At 37.5% G+C, this 15,185-nt stretch overlaps 1 protein-coding gene across 2 annotated transcripts in view; it reads right to left on the bottom strand.

Moving 5' to 3' along the window:
- Window positions 1–15,185, bottom strand: part of LOC142352004 (uncharacterized) — a 174,955-nt gene that overhangs the window by 92,154 nt on the left and 67,616 nt on the right. The window contains exons 12-13 of one of the 2 annotated variants that reach the window (XM_075404322.1): window positions 3,674–3,861; window positions 12–146 (exon numbers count right to left, since the gene is read on the bottom strand). The exons of the other annotated variant lie outside the window; for it this stretch is intronic. Coding sequence (XP_075260437.1) covers window positions 12–146; window positions 3,674–3,861 — 323 coding nt within the window. The remainder of the gene's footprint in view (window positions 1–11; window positions 147–3,673; window positions 3,862–15,185) is intronic. 2 annotated transcript variants of the gene reach the window in all.

The raw sequence follows: 15,185 nt of genomic DNA on the forward strand, positions 1-15,185 counted from the left end.
GTTTTCTCTACCTTCATCTTCGGAGATTGGCTGTGCTGTTGCATTCTCTGGAAGGAAGTTGACCCGGATGCTAATGATGCCAGCTAAATTAGAACTGGCTCCAGAGCTTCTCTTTGAACGATCGGCCGAACACCCAGGAAGCCAATCTTAAAAACACGTTACTGAATTAAATTTTGAGTTTGTTCTTTTTAGAAAAATAATATCAAATTTTATCAATTGCATCAAATTCTATATGCTTATTTCTGTTTGTCGGAGCGAGTGAATTAACTGCTTGTTCTCAATTAGCAGTAAACTAAAACTATTTTTTGTAGAATTAGAGATTAAATTTGTCGTGATAACCAACGATCGGACTTTCGAAAATGTCGCTCAAATATTGTTTATCATTGAGGCAGTGGATATTTTTCACTAAATTTTTGAACATCAGCATACATGCTATTAAAATACATTCAACCATTTAGCGTTATTAAAGCTACAGTTTTTTGGACAATTCTTTATACTTTTTGAGCGGTAGAAAATAATCAAAAAAGTGTACGATCATATTGATGTTCATTGTTACTAGCAATTCAAAATGTACTCAATTCAATCCAAAAATGTGTTCAAATCAACCTACATAAAACTTCAAATACAGTTACGCGACGCGTGACGAAGTATTTTTTCATGAGTCTACAAGATATATTCATTTTGAATCTATAAAATCTTAAATTAATTTTGAACCCAAACTTCTCATCTACCTCAAAAAAAAATCAGCGTAAAATTATAATAAAGGATGGGTTACAATGCTGGTGGCCCGAATCCCATTAGTAAACCCGGACCCTAGTCTTATAGTAAACGAGCACTTATCCATGATATTCTTATAGTAAAACGCTATATCAGTACGGATTCAAAGTATTCTAAGTGTTTTCTGTTCAAAGATTTCGCGGATTAAGCTCAGAGATCATTTTTTTCATGAATTTAGCCTGGCTGGATCGGCGGTTTTTGGTTGCTTCCTCTGTTCATACAGAAATCATAATGGAATTTTTGAACAAATGCTCAAACTTTCAATCGGTGAACAAACATGATTTTTGAAAACGCAGGAAATTGGCAAAATCGAGGATTTGCAGACGAAAACCAATAAATGACAGGCAAAACCAGTGCAAAACAACTAGTGCCAAAACAAAATTAGCATTCATTTGAGATTTCATCAGTATAATAGGGGAGTGCTTTAATCGTTTATGCTTTCATGGTTAAAATTGCGACCACATTTGGTCTCGGCAAAATAGAGGTTAGACAGAAGACAGAAATATCCCTTAAGCTTTTAACTTAGATAAATTACCCTCATCCAAATCGCAACCCTAGTCTAGGCTTGAAATTTATGAAAAGACCTAATAGTTCCAGGTATACAGGGATAAATATTGAATTAAACTAAACGGTCGAGGACCAGAGTCGAAGGCGAGGCTAATTCTTTCCATAAGTCCAGCCAAGTTCCTTTCATGAAAGTCTTTCCATAGGTATTTTGGGTTAAGCAGGGCTTTTCATAATTATCTGAGGTCAAGCATACTCTTTTTATTCTCTTAAAAATGAATGAAAAACTGCCAAAAGACTTTTGCAATTCTTAAAATAAAGCAGCTATCGCAGCAGGAGTATATATGAACATTAGTTGACTGAATGAAACAACGCAGTTTATTTTTAGTGGTCTGCTTTTCATTACCGATGATGAAAGTGTGGTGTTATTCATTTTTTTCCTTCTAAATTTACAATTTATTTTTTTAAAAATGATGCAGATTATTGATTGATTGTTGGTTCTTCTAAATTGGAAAAGATAAAGGAGTATGTATGCTGACTACGTTGTAAGCAATATTTAAAATTGCTCGTAGAACATTTATTGTCCAGGACACGTCTTATTGTGTAGTCACAGATGTTTTAGTTCTAGTACGGCTGTTTTAGTTCCAGCCAACCTTGTGGACATCACGCAACGTCTAGACAAAGTATTTTAAGCTAAAAATCTGTCGTGGACAGTTTTTCAAGCCTTAAAGTGGTCCAGGACGGTCTTTTATTAATTCCATGTCTAGAGGAGAGAATAAGTTTTGGTAATAACGATGATCATCGAGCAAAATTTTCTTCCTGATTCGGGCCCAGATGTTATTCTTTCAAGATCTTATAAGATTTACACGCTTTCGTGGACATCTTGCATGATCAGTTTTCGATCATGGTTAGCTAGAATTCAACTTAAAAATCCACCGCAAAGTTAATGTCTTTAAAGTCTAACTCATTTTATTAAATTTGCAGTGAAGTAATTCAATTCAGCTAATGGCGAGATTCTGTTTAACAATTTTTGTACAAAACTGTCAAGCTCTAATTCTGGCTGTTTGAGTGAAATAGGTTGAAAAGTTTTATTTGAAATCTCTATCCAAAGTTTTAAAGTTTTCCAGAGAAAAGGCTCACTTTCTAAGGTGAAACTTTGGGATCAAAAGCTCAGAAATCACATCACAAAGAGAAAGCATTTATTGACATCATTTTTCTCTCTCTTTCAGAACTGATTTTGAATCTGGGCAGCGCTCTAACTTGAAAAACAATTGCTTTTTTTCAAGAAAGTAAGGGCTTTATTATGGAAGGAAAAACCGTTTATCATACCAAAGTATTTTTTGTTGTTACGTTTAAAAATATAAAGTCTAATTAATTCAAATTGTCACAGCCAGCTAGTGCCGTGAGAGCTGTTGATTTGATTTCCACAAAAAAATGGAATTACTATTTCTCTTTGTGTCAAATGATCGTGCCTCATCGTCAATTACTTCTGATATACCTTAATTACCTTAACTTCCCCTCATTTTTCAAAATAACTTTTCCTGCCGTAACGCAGAAAATCAAACCAAAATGACATAAAATGTTTGGTATCTTTGTTCTTAGAGGAAAAAAGCTGTGTTATATTTGGTCTCTTAGTTTGGGTTATATTCGGTTTTCAAATGTAAAAAATGTCGGTATGTTTGGTCCCCTGGGATCGGTATGGGCAATTTGAAACCATTGACATCTCTGATTATTTGTTACATTTTTAATCGTTTTATAATGTGATGAAATGATATGATGGTTTTCTAATCAAGGACTTTCAAACGTACCCCTTCGAGGCAATTTCGTAGAAAAAAAAACCCGAAAACTAATTCACTTTCGTCATTTATAAAACCAGGTGAACAAACATTCCAAGTTTTTCTGTTTTTCAATATAAAAATTTAACAGACTTGCTGAACATGGTTGGTGATTCAGTTCATTTAATCGCACTCACTGAGTTGTGATATGACCATGAAAAATCAAGTGCTTGTCTTTTTCCCATTGTTTCTTGTGGTTTGAAACCAGACATATCAACGATTTCTTACTACTATAAACACACATATCGAATCTGAGAAATCAAACATACCGATTATTTCTCACGTTTCAATCTCGAACATGCCGACAATAGCGAAGAAAAAAAACATAAAGGTTTTCGTCGTTTTTGTCTAACTAAAACCAAACTTACCGATAGTTTTCTTACTTTAAAAAGCGACAATTTCCGGACGAGAAAGTTGGCTCCGGGTCAGTCGAATTCAATTTATCGTTTCCGTTTTTTAGCGCATATTGAAAACTTTAGTTTTAGGTCACACGACAAGTTGGGTGCTGAAATATTCTTTTTTCGATATAATTGTTTATTTCTAAGCGTAATACATACCAGTAAGTTTATCGAGACAGTATCCTTCTGTCTTGTCACAAATCTCATAATAGCAAAAGTAGTATGTCTCATCTAATGCCTCCATTCCCCTGGACCTGTTGACAAACTTGTGAGCGACGTAAGTAAATCTCACTGATTGCATATCGTTCACCTGTCCCACCCACGTGAAATCAGTGTCATCCGCGCACCTACATGTGAAGAATTTGTAGGGTGATTTCTGAACCAATTAATAGAATAATAGGCAGTATCCATTGTAAGCATCAAATATTTTGGCTACAAAAAATATCCAGCCGTATGCTTACGTAATCAGCATCCACTTTTGATTTTGTTTTAAGTAAGGTTTTATAATTTTGAAAGTATTCTCAAGGTAATTTTACTCATAATCAGAATCTTAAATTAAGACACCCTCCTCAGGGTGGGGTTTCCTTTAAAAAAATGCTGGTGTCTGTAAATTTTTGTTAGCCTGTAAAAGTAAAAAAAAATGCAAATTTTCGAATCAATTGAAGTTTGTGTGGACTGATTAAAGAATGGAATACCCATTACAAAATGGTACCAAAAAGCTACGTACAGCTCAATATTTTTGAAAAAAATTGTCAGAAACAAAAAAAAACGAGTTATATTTCGAACTCAAACCCTAGTCGAAAACAAAAATTATATTTCAAGAGCTTGTAAGAATATTGCAATTGCAAGACTAAACTTTTTGTTTTAATATTGAAGCGGGATCTTGCAACCTTATCTTCTTTGCAAGAACAATTCTGCTTGAACTAAGCAAAAAGGACTGAAATATTAATTTCAAGATATAATTAATTTCTTCTGAACAAAAATGGCGACATGAACTTGTTCTGTTTTTATGCACCAGCATTTTATTTTTTCTCCTTTTGATTCTAAATTTTGGATATTAATATTTACTTGTCTAATGAAAAGTTAATCTTGCAAGATTCTTGCAACACCAATGTTTTAAAACATATCTCTAGTCTAATCATTTGTTAAAAGAGCACGTCTAAGTTTCACGTTGTTGGACAAAAGAGTCAAGTTTTTGTTGCAATTTTGGCGGTTTCTGAATCATCTTGAAAGTTGCAATAACATTGGCAACATGCTGCAAGGGCACAAAGGGGGCATCAAGGGTTTTCAGAGGCATCAATTGATTGAAGTCTTTTGTCATCTTCTTTGAAATTGGCTCTGAAACTGTAGGCTGAAATGTTGTCAATATGGTCAGTACATCAATTTGTGGGAAAGGGGTAACTCACGTTGCCTAAAACCGGAGCGAGAAAAATTGAAAAAAAACTACGGAGAAAAAACGCGCGCGAGACCGGAAACGGGGCGAACGAACGTGCCGTAAGCCGTTTTTACCTTTACGACTCGTGTTTCTCCATCTCGTCCTGGCGTTGTCTCCATGACTGTTCCCAGTGGCCAAATGCCTGTTGGTGTTTGGTCTTTCAACACCCAAACAATGTCGTCCACTTTGAGAGGTCGATCGTTGCTGTTTGACCATTTCGACCGTCGGCTAAGCGTTGGCAGATACTCTTTCACCAAGCGTCGCCATACATAGTTCATCAGCTTCTGCGTGTTCTTCCATGTCTTCAAACTTGCAGGTTGCTGGTCTCCAAATTGCCCTGGTGGCAAGCTATTGAAGGGACGCTGGATAAGAAAGTGGTTTGGAGTCAAAGGTTCCTCGTTGTCAGGCTGCTCAGCAACGTTAGTCAGTGGTCTGGAGTTGAGGATTGATTCTGTTTCCACCATAATTGTTAGGAAAGTGTCAAAAGAGAGTCTTCTGGATCCTAGAATGAGGAGGAGCGTTCTTTTGGCGCTCTGGATCAAACGCTCCCAGACACCGCCAAAATGAGGGCCGTATGGGGGATTGAATTTCCACGTTGTATTGGCTACTGCTAAAGCTTTGTAGATTCTGTCATTGTCCAAGGCTTTAACAGTTTTCTTCAGTTCTTCAGAGGCGCCAACGAAAGTGTTCCCGTTGTCGCTGTGGAGAAGTTGGGGCTGGCATCGACGACTGCAAAATCTTCTGAAGGCATTGAGAAACGTATCTGTTTTGAGGTCTGGACACGTTTCTAAGTGAATTGCTCGCGTCACCATGCATGTAAATATTAGACCATAATGTTTTTCTAAAATGCCTTTGGAATCTTCGATGTAGAAGAGTCCAAAAAAATCTACACCAGAATTAGCAAAGGGGAACTGTGTTTTTGCTGTTGGAAAACGAAAACTAGGTAATGGTGCCATAATTGGTTGAATGTTTTTCGTGTCAAAGCGTCGACATAAGAAACAATGAAACCGTACGCTTGCTAACGTTTTCCGAAGGCCAATCACATGGTAACGTTGTTGAATGAATGCTTTTGTTGGTTCTGTGGACTGGTGAATACATATTTGATGGGCATGTTCCAAGTACAAACGAACAATTTTGTCCTTGGCGTGCAAAATTATTGGACGTTTTTCCAAATCCAGTTATGTTGGTGCATACTGCAATCGACCACAAGATCTGAGTAATCCGTCCTCATCCAACAGCGGATTTAAGCATCGTATTTTGCACTTAGAATCTAGTTTGATTCCACGTTGTAATGAATTAACGGTCGAATGGAAAAAACTGTCCTGAGATAATTTCAGTGATAATTTCTCGATAATTGAATGTCTTCAGTTGTGAATTGGTGATTGTTCGTTCGCATTTTCTTTGCACGATTAATTAGGTTGAAAACTGTTGCAACTGTCAGAAGAAGTTTGTTCCAATTTGAGAATTTACTCGGCTCTACTATAGGTTTAATTGTCTTGGGACTTCTTGTGACTGCCGCACATGTTGCGCGTGGTTTGTTTATATCATTCCAGGTCGACTCGCTTTGGCAAAGAAATTGGGGTGGATCTAACCATTTCTGCTGAATTTCGTTTGTCTCAAGACCGCGAGTTCCGTGATCGGCGGGATTGAAATAAGTTGAGATGTGATGCCATTGCTGGGGTGAAGAACTTTTATGAATTTCTTGCAATCTGTTTGAAACAAAAACGTTTTGCTTCTTATTTGAGGCTATCCAGTCCAAAACTACTTGACTGTCGGACCAGAGAAAAATTTGGTCGAATGTCAGTGTCATTTCTTTTTGGATCAGTTGTAGAAAGCGCACTCCTATAACAGCAGCTTCCAGTTCCATTTTTGGCACACTTATTTGTTTAATGGGAGCAACTTTGCATTTTCCCATGAGAAAACATGCTTGTGGCGGAGTGGTTTGATTATTGGTTGTACGGAGGTAAGCAACGGCTGCCATAGCTGCCATTAAGGCATCCACAAATATATGAATTTGGCTGCTTGTGATTTTACTGAAATTGTGAACAGTTCTTGGTATTCGGATTTCGGGCATGGCAAAGTAGCTGTTTAGAACTTTCTGGAGGTCATGGTGTAGTTCATGTGGTATCAAATCATCCCATTTTCTTCCAAGTTTCCAAATCTGCTGCAAAACCATTTTGATTCTAATTGTCAGGGGAGACAACAGACCGAAGGGATCGAAGATTGAAGATACCAAACTGAATATTTTCCTTTGTGTGTACACTGTCGCATCTTTAGGAAATTGTTGTAGGGGAAACATGACAAAATCGTCAGTTGTTATCTTCCATTTTTGACCAAGGACTCTTATGATCTCTTTTGTTTCGTCTTTGTCGTCGGAAGAGATTTCAGCGAGTACATCTGGTTCGTTCGAAACAAATTTTGTCAACCTGAAGCCACCATTTTTCATGCATCTAGTTGTCTGTGATATGACTTCTTTGGCTTCTGAAATTGTTGGCAGGGACTGGATGTAGTCATCCATATAAAAGTGGTGTTTAATAGCGTTCAAGGCGGCTGGAAATTCACTTTTGTTGTCTTCTGCACATTTATTGAGCACATAAATTGCGCAAAATGGTGAACATGTTGCGCCAAAGATTAATCTAGTGAATTGGAATTATCCAATGGAGTTGTCTATTGTCCAAAGGAAACGAAGAGCAGACTTTTTCTCGTGTCAAAGCGTCGACATAAGAAACAATGAAACCATACGCTTGCTAACGTGTTCCGAAGGCCAATCACATGGTAACGTTGTTGAATGAATGCTTTTGTTGGTTCTGTGGACTGGTGAATACATATTTGATGGGCATGTTCCAAGTACAAACGAACAATTTTGTCCTTGGCGTGCAAAAATATTGGACGTTTTTCCAAATCCAGTTATGTTGGTGCATACTGCAATCGACCACAAGATCTGAGTAATCCGTCCTCATCCAACGGCGGATTTAAGCATCGTATTTTGCACATATAAAAGTGGTGTTTAATAGCGTTCAAGGTGGCTGGAAATTCACTTTTGTTGTCTTCTGCACATTTATTGAGAACATAAATTGCGCAAAATGGTGAACATGTTGCGCCAAAGATTAATCTAGTGAATTGGAATTATCCAATGGAGTTGTCTATTGTCCAAAGGAAACGAAGAGCAGACTGGTCTTCTTGTCTCACGGCAATCTGCATAAACATTCCTTCGATTTCTGACAAAACAGCAACCGAGTGTTCTCTGAATCTCAACAGCACTCCAACTAAGTTATTTAGTAAATCAGGACCAGTTAGAAGATTTGAGTTCAGTGATTCAGCGCGGAATTTTGATGCTGCGTTGGCAACTTTTCTCACTTTTCCGGGTTTGTTTGGATTAGTGACTGGATGATGAGGTAAGTACCATATTGACTCTGGGGGTGGTACTTGCATTTCGACTGGCTTGACAAAATTTTTATCCAAGTCTGTTTGGAGTGTCTGGTTGTACTTCTGATTGAGACCGGGATCGTTTTGTAGTCGTTTTTGTAGACTTTTTAGTTGACTGACTGCTGAGAAGTAGTTATTCTGGAGTTTCTTTACAGGTTTCCAAGGAAGCCCAATCTGATATCTTTCACCGTTGTGACATATTGAGTTTTCCATTGTTTGCACTGCTAATTGGTCTAGTGAGCTGTCTTCAATCTGTTCGGGTAATGTACCTTCAGCTTCTATTTTCCAGAACCTTTGAACCATTTCGTCCAATGGTTCTTCTTCATTGTCTTTCCGGCAGACATGGTAAATGAATGGTTGGCGAGAGGGCTTGTTTGCGTTCCTTGTTTTAGGAGATAGCTCGTACTCTCCAGCGAGAGTCCAACCGTGCTTTGTTTTTACGCCGAATGGACGCTTTTTGCTACCTTGGATTACGTCGACTGGATATGTGAAGGCAAACGTATTGACACCAAGAAGGGCGCCTATTGCACCGTTGGCTATGTCAGGGAAATAAGTGTGACTAAGTTCTTTGAAGGTGTCGCATAATTGATTGAGTTGAAGAACGTTAGCGGGTGATACATTGAGACATGGCGTGCTATAGGCTCTTGCAATGCTGAAGTGTTGATTGATTTTGTCATACGGCGTTACTGTCACTGTTTCTCTAATTTTGGACAGTGGCATTTCATGATCAGTGTTTAGGTACTGCAGAGTTGTTGATGCTTGTGCTTCGCAGGGAAGCTCAAGAAAGCTAGTAACTTTATCCAGCAGGAAGGTGAACTGGCTTCCGGGGTCAATCAAGGCGTAGGTATCAAACACTTTACTTCCGTTTACAAATGAAACTGGTATTATTTGTAGTTGTTCATACCATTCCGGAGGAGGAATTGTATTTCGGTTGAGACTGAAGTTTTTGGGTCGGATTTGAAGCATTCAAACGGGCGCGGTAAATTTTTTGTTGCTGTGATTGTCTTTTACCAGAAAACGATTGACCGTATCTTGTCTGCTGTCTCTTTGTACTGCTGACTGTGTCAGTACTGTTGTTTTGATTTTGTTGTTGAAAGGATGGCTGTGTTGGGGGCTTGCTAGATTTTGTGTTGGCTGATGGGGATTGCTTGTTGAGAAGGCAGCGGTGGGCCGCTTAACTTGTTTCGAAGGATCATGCAAAGTTGTGTGGTGAAATCCTTTACATGTTTGGCATCGTTTTGTGGACGGACATGACTGCTTAATATGTTTGTTGCTTAAACAGTTCGAGCAAAGATTGTTCTTGCTCACAATGTCATACCTTTGGTCTGGCGCACATTTCTGGTATTCAGGGCATGTTGCGAGTATGTGACTTCCTTTGCATTTCTCGCACGACTTGTTTGACTGATCAGCATCTTTACGCGGAGGAAAGGGTGGTTGACCATGCTGGTTTGCAGGGCGACTTGAGTTCAATGAATTCGGTTTCCAATTGTTTTGTGAACTATTAGAAAATTGATTCATAGCATTGCTGTTCCTATTATCATGGTTGTTGTTAACTCTGCTAAAGCTGTTACTGTTTTGACCGAAAGTGTTCCAATTATTAAATGGCTTATGAACATTTTCTCTGTTGATTTTGTCGTATACTTGGGCCTGTACTTCAAGCCACTTCTGAAAATCAGAGACGGTTGGTTGATTTCCAATTGATGTTATTGTATACTCTGTCCATTTGATCAGAATATCATGTGGAATTTTATCTTTTGCCTTTTTCATCAATGTTGAACTTTGCAAGTCGGCTTTGAAGCCTAAATATTCAAAAGCTTGCACTAATCGTTTGAGAAAAGAAGCAAAAGATACGAAACTCTGTTTGTTGTAGTCATTGTTCGGACGCCAGGCTTCCAGTTGATTGATGGAAGCATTCACAACAATGCTGGGATCTCCAAAGTGATCCATGAGCTCTTTCAAAGCAATCGCGTAGTAAGCTGGGTCACACGAGTAGTCTTGAATTTTTTCTTTGGCTTTTCCTACGACCGAGTTCTGTAAGTATGTTATACGGTGTGTATCCGTAAGGCTAGTATTTTTGTGAACTAGGTTGAAAAAATTGTTTATCCACTCATGATAATTCAGTGGGTTACCATTGAAATTTGATATTGTTATTGGTGGAAGTTTAATTGAATTTTTGTTTGTGGTTTGTAAATTAAAATTTTTTTTCAAACGGGATTGCTTCTGTTTGTTTTCAGTTCGTGGCTGAAACAGTTGCCTTCCAGAAAAAGACCAATTTGGAATTTGTTTCGAATTTCCCGAAATGTTTGGTTGGCTAATATGTTGAGTAAAGGGGGGAAGAACTGTTTGGTAGTTTGTAAAGGGATTTTCCGGAGTAAATGGACAATTAGGTGGCTGAGATGATGTACAGCAAACAAGGTTGGTACCTTGGTTGTTGAGTGTTGTATTGGAGGGGAAAACAATTCCATCGTTTGGTTCTTCCGTTCGATTTCCATTGCTAAAATGAACTCCAGTTGGGTAAAGTGGGTTCTGAAAATGTTGGGAAACGTTTGTTTGCGCTACTGTTGGTAACGACATTGCTGACGCCAATTTTCCGTTGTTCTGGTTTTCACTTGTTGGAACAGCTGAAAATTGAGCGTTTGAAACAGTTTGAGCAGTTGCACTTTGATTGTTGTCAAAATGTAGGGGACTGTGACGACTGTCTTCGTAACAATATGGATTTGGCGTGGTCTCATTTGTCACTCTATTTCTTCCCTTTTCTAAATGAAATTGACGCTGTAGCATTTGCTCATTCAAATTGCATGAACTTGATGTTTGGTAATTATTGGTTTTGTTAACTGAGCAGTTATGTTGAAGTGAGTTTTGTAAATCTAATGCAAGACGTTGTATGCTTTGATCTTCTCTTTTGTTATTTAAAGGAACAGAAGACTTTTTTTTTGGTCTAACTGTGGCATTTGCTGGTTGATTCATTCGCATTTCGGGCATTGTGATCAGCTTTGAACTGGAAAACTGGTTCAATTCTCCAATTGATGAGTGAAATAATTCCGGCTGGTTATCAATAGATTCAACAGGAAATAAGACTGCAGTTTGATTCATTGGAATGGAGGGTTGTTGAATTGAAGAAAACTGGTTGAAAGTGTTCTCTTGCTCTCTGAGAGCAACGTTGTGTTCTGGGGATTGAGCATTACTCAAGAAAAATCAGTCCTGAATGTTTGCTCTGGATAATACGGTTGATGCTGGTGTTGGGGCTGCTAACAACGACATTGATTGGTTTATGTGTTCAAAGGTCGTAAAATTTTTTACTGTTTCTTCAGTCAACTCTCTTGTATCCTGCGCAAATTGTCTGTTGCTCTGAAAGAATTTGGAGAGAAGGTTGGTTTTATTTTCTCCTTGCGGAAGGAAAAACGATGGTTTCGCCGGTCTTGGGGGCACTGGAGGGGAGACATCGCTGGCAGGGTTCTTTACTGTCATGTTGTTTTGCTCTGAGTTTTGGGAAACCGGTGTCAATCGATGCGACTCGAGCTGTCTTTTTGAGGACTGTGAGACGCAGCTGATGTCATCGCGCACTCGAGTTGATGATTGAGTCAATTGACCATCATCGTCGAGACTGTTGACTTCTAGTTCCAATTTTTCTAGACGAGAGATCAAGTTCGATTGACGTTTCATGACTGAGTTTATGCTAATAGAGCTTACATTTTCCATCATGATGCTGTCAAGTTTTGTCTTCAGCTCTTCAACGCTCTCCTTGATTTTGTTGATCAACAATGAAAGAGTGCGGAAGCTTTTTCTCTGCTCAACGGATGTCTGTAAGAGATCAAGCTGATTTTTCATGTTGAGCTTAGTCATTTTGAACTTGTTCAATGCGTATTGCAACTTCTGGCTGTTTTCTTTTGTCATCTTGATGAACCGGCTGTAGTCAACTCGTAATGGTTCTGTCATATGTAAAGTAAAGGTAAAAATGGCTCAAAATTTACTGAGCGACGACTTTTTTGGTAAATTAGAAAGCCTCTTAAGTTTATGGAGGCTAATCAGCCTAACTCTTTTTGTTCAAAAATAGCGACGCAATTTTTCACAAAACAGGAATCCTAAAGGTGTTTTTTTGGGTGCTAAATCTAGCTAAAAATTTTCTTAAAAAAGGAAAAACTAAGCGTTCGCGCGTGTGTACCGTTGATTTGTTGAACAGGACCAAATAAATGCTTCCAATTTTTTTTACATATATGACTTCGCAACGATTCTCCTGTAAGTTTTCGTTCTCCTTTAATCACAATCAAGGAACCAGAAAAAATTTTACTGAAGTGTTTTCTTTTTTTGTGTGTGGAGTTTTAGGAACAAATAAAACCTAAAACCAAACAAACTAAATCTATATTGATACTTCTTCAAAATAAATTAATTTTTTTCAGAATTTAAAATGCGGTGCGACCAGGCAACGTGAGCTACAGACAAGCAGAGAAAACTGGTTGCTTAAAAGCTGGGTCTACTTTGAAGCTCTTTTCCAAGAAATTCTGTTTTGCGATTCTTATGAAGGACAACTGCTACCATTAAACTGCTTGTATTTGTTTCTGGATATTATCTACCACCTATGAATTGCTCATCTTTACTTTGGTGACTACTGCGACCCAACGGAAACACACTCCTCTTCAGTTGTTGACTACTGAGACCAAAGGGGGAAAAGGGACTTCTTTCGGCAACTTCTGAGACCGCGGGCAAATTCTGAGACCGAGACGTTTGAGTTTTCCAACTTAAAGGGACTATATGCGTGAATGAATTTGAGTGGGGAATTATTCGAGAGCTTTCGATTTAATTCTTTTTGAGAAAAAAGGAAAATAGATCTTATCTTCTCTTTTTATTTCTCTTGAGAAAGTATTTTCAGTCTATACTACTCAATTAACTAGATGCGCGGCTAGTAGTATGCAAAATGAAAACAAACTAAGTGTAAATGTTGGGTTTTCTTAGGAAAGCATACTACCCCATTAACAAGGCTCGCGGCTAGTAGTATGCAATTAAGATCAAATAAAACACAAACCTCTTTGTGGTTTTTTTGTCAGAAGCTTTTCAGTAATTTTCTGTCTGTTCTTTTCGGTTTTGCAGACTGGTTATATAGTTTTTCAGCTTGTTTTGTAATGAACTGAGGAGGTATATAAAAGAGCTCTTTTTTGAAAATTTATTGATTTTTTCTTTAATAAGAAAAAAAAACGTTAGAAAAAACGTTTTGTGATTTTTATATAACAGAGAAACAATTTTGCCACTTTTCTGTTGCTTCTTTGCAGTTTCGCAAGGGGATGAAATAAATTTTCAGATTGTTTTCAAGCAAACAGAAGGAGCTATTTCGAACGCTTTCTTGTTATCTACTGAAATTTTCCATTAAACATTAGAAAAGAAGCAAATTTGCAAATTTCAAGTTGCCTCTTTATAAGTTTTTATAATCAATCGACTGATTTTGAAGCTTGTTTTCCGACAAAACTAGGGTGCTAATCAATGGGTTTCAGTGGAACTATTAAAGGCTTTATTCAAAACGTTAGGAAAATGTTTTTTGAATTTTTTGATTCAAAGAAGCAATTTTTGTCAAAATTGAGTTGCTTCTTTACAAAATTGCGAAATCGATACCCTGATTTTGAAGCTTATTTTCCAACAAACCGAGTGGGGCTAATAAATGGGATTTTTGGATTTATTAAAAGCTTTTCCCTAAAACGTTAGAAAAACGTTTTTTGATTTTTTGTAGTCAAGGAAGCAAATTTTGTCAAAATTGAGTTGCTTCTTTACAAAATTGCAAAATCGATAAATTGATTTTGAATCTTCTTTTCCAACGAACCCAAGGGGGCTAATCAATGAGTTTTTTGGATTTATTAAAAGATTTTCCCTAAAACGTTAGAAAAACGTTTTTTGATTTTTGACGCTCAAAAAGGCACTTTTTCGACTTTCTCAATTTTTGAGCAAAAATTTTACATAAGGTGTTCAACCAAAATAAAGTTGATTTTAAGTCCAACTGAAGTGTTCTATTCAAATAAAAATTTTACTTTCATGTAGATTTTTTGCGACAAAATGAGAAAATTGTTTTTGAATTTTTCCGATGCAAAAAACGCTATATCGTTTTTTCGGGCAATTTGTGTTTTTTTTTCGTTAACTGCTGACTTGTAGTTGCTCACGGCTATTTCTTTCATAAACTATCTACCAAAAGCTCGTTGGGGGACAATTTTTGTGTGTTTGAGATTTTTTGTCGCAAAAAAATCACGTTTTTTTGGATACGTCTAACCGGGGAAAGGACTTCTAAGGTGACGTCTGGAACCTCGGGCGATCATCTCTTGGTGACGTCTGTAACCAAAAAAATGTCAGGCCTTCTTGGTCGGGTGACGTCTGAAAACCCTTGAAAAAAAAGTCTTCGTCTTTGGTTAGCTCGTCTGCAATAAGAAACTCTTCCTCTGTCGTAGTCTTGGATATTAGTCTTGGGGTGTGCTCATGCCCCCTCTTTGTTTCAAAAAAAGTTAAATTTAATTCAGAAGGTTTTATGTCCTTTTTATCAAGGCGGATGGTCACCAAAATTACGTTTTAAAACATATCTCTAGTCTAATGATTTGTTAAAAGAGCACGTCTAAGTTTCACGTTGTTGGAGAAAAGAGTCAAGTTTTTGTTGCAATTTTGGCGGTTTTTGAATCATCTTGAAAGTTGCAATAACATTGGCAACAACCAATTTTGTCTTGTAAGATCTTGCAAGACTAACTTGTTTTGCAATATCTTGCAAATTTAACTTTGTCTCTCGAGATATTGTACAATTTCTTTCCTTCGGTTCGATCTCGCAAGATTAATTTTTGTTCTCAA

This window comes from Convolutriloba macropyga, chromosome 13 (genome assembly GCF_964194025.1).
Source record: "Convolutriloba macropyga chromosome 13, txConMacr16.3, whole genome shotgun sequence".
NCBI lineage: Eukaryota > Metazoa > Xenacoelomorpha > Acoela > Convolutidae > Convolutriloba > Convolutriloba macropyga.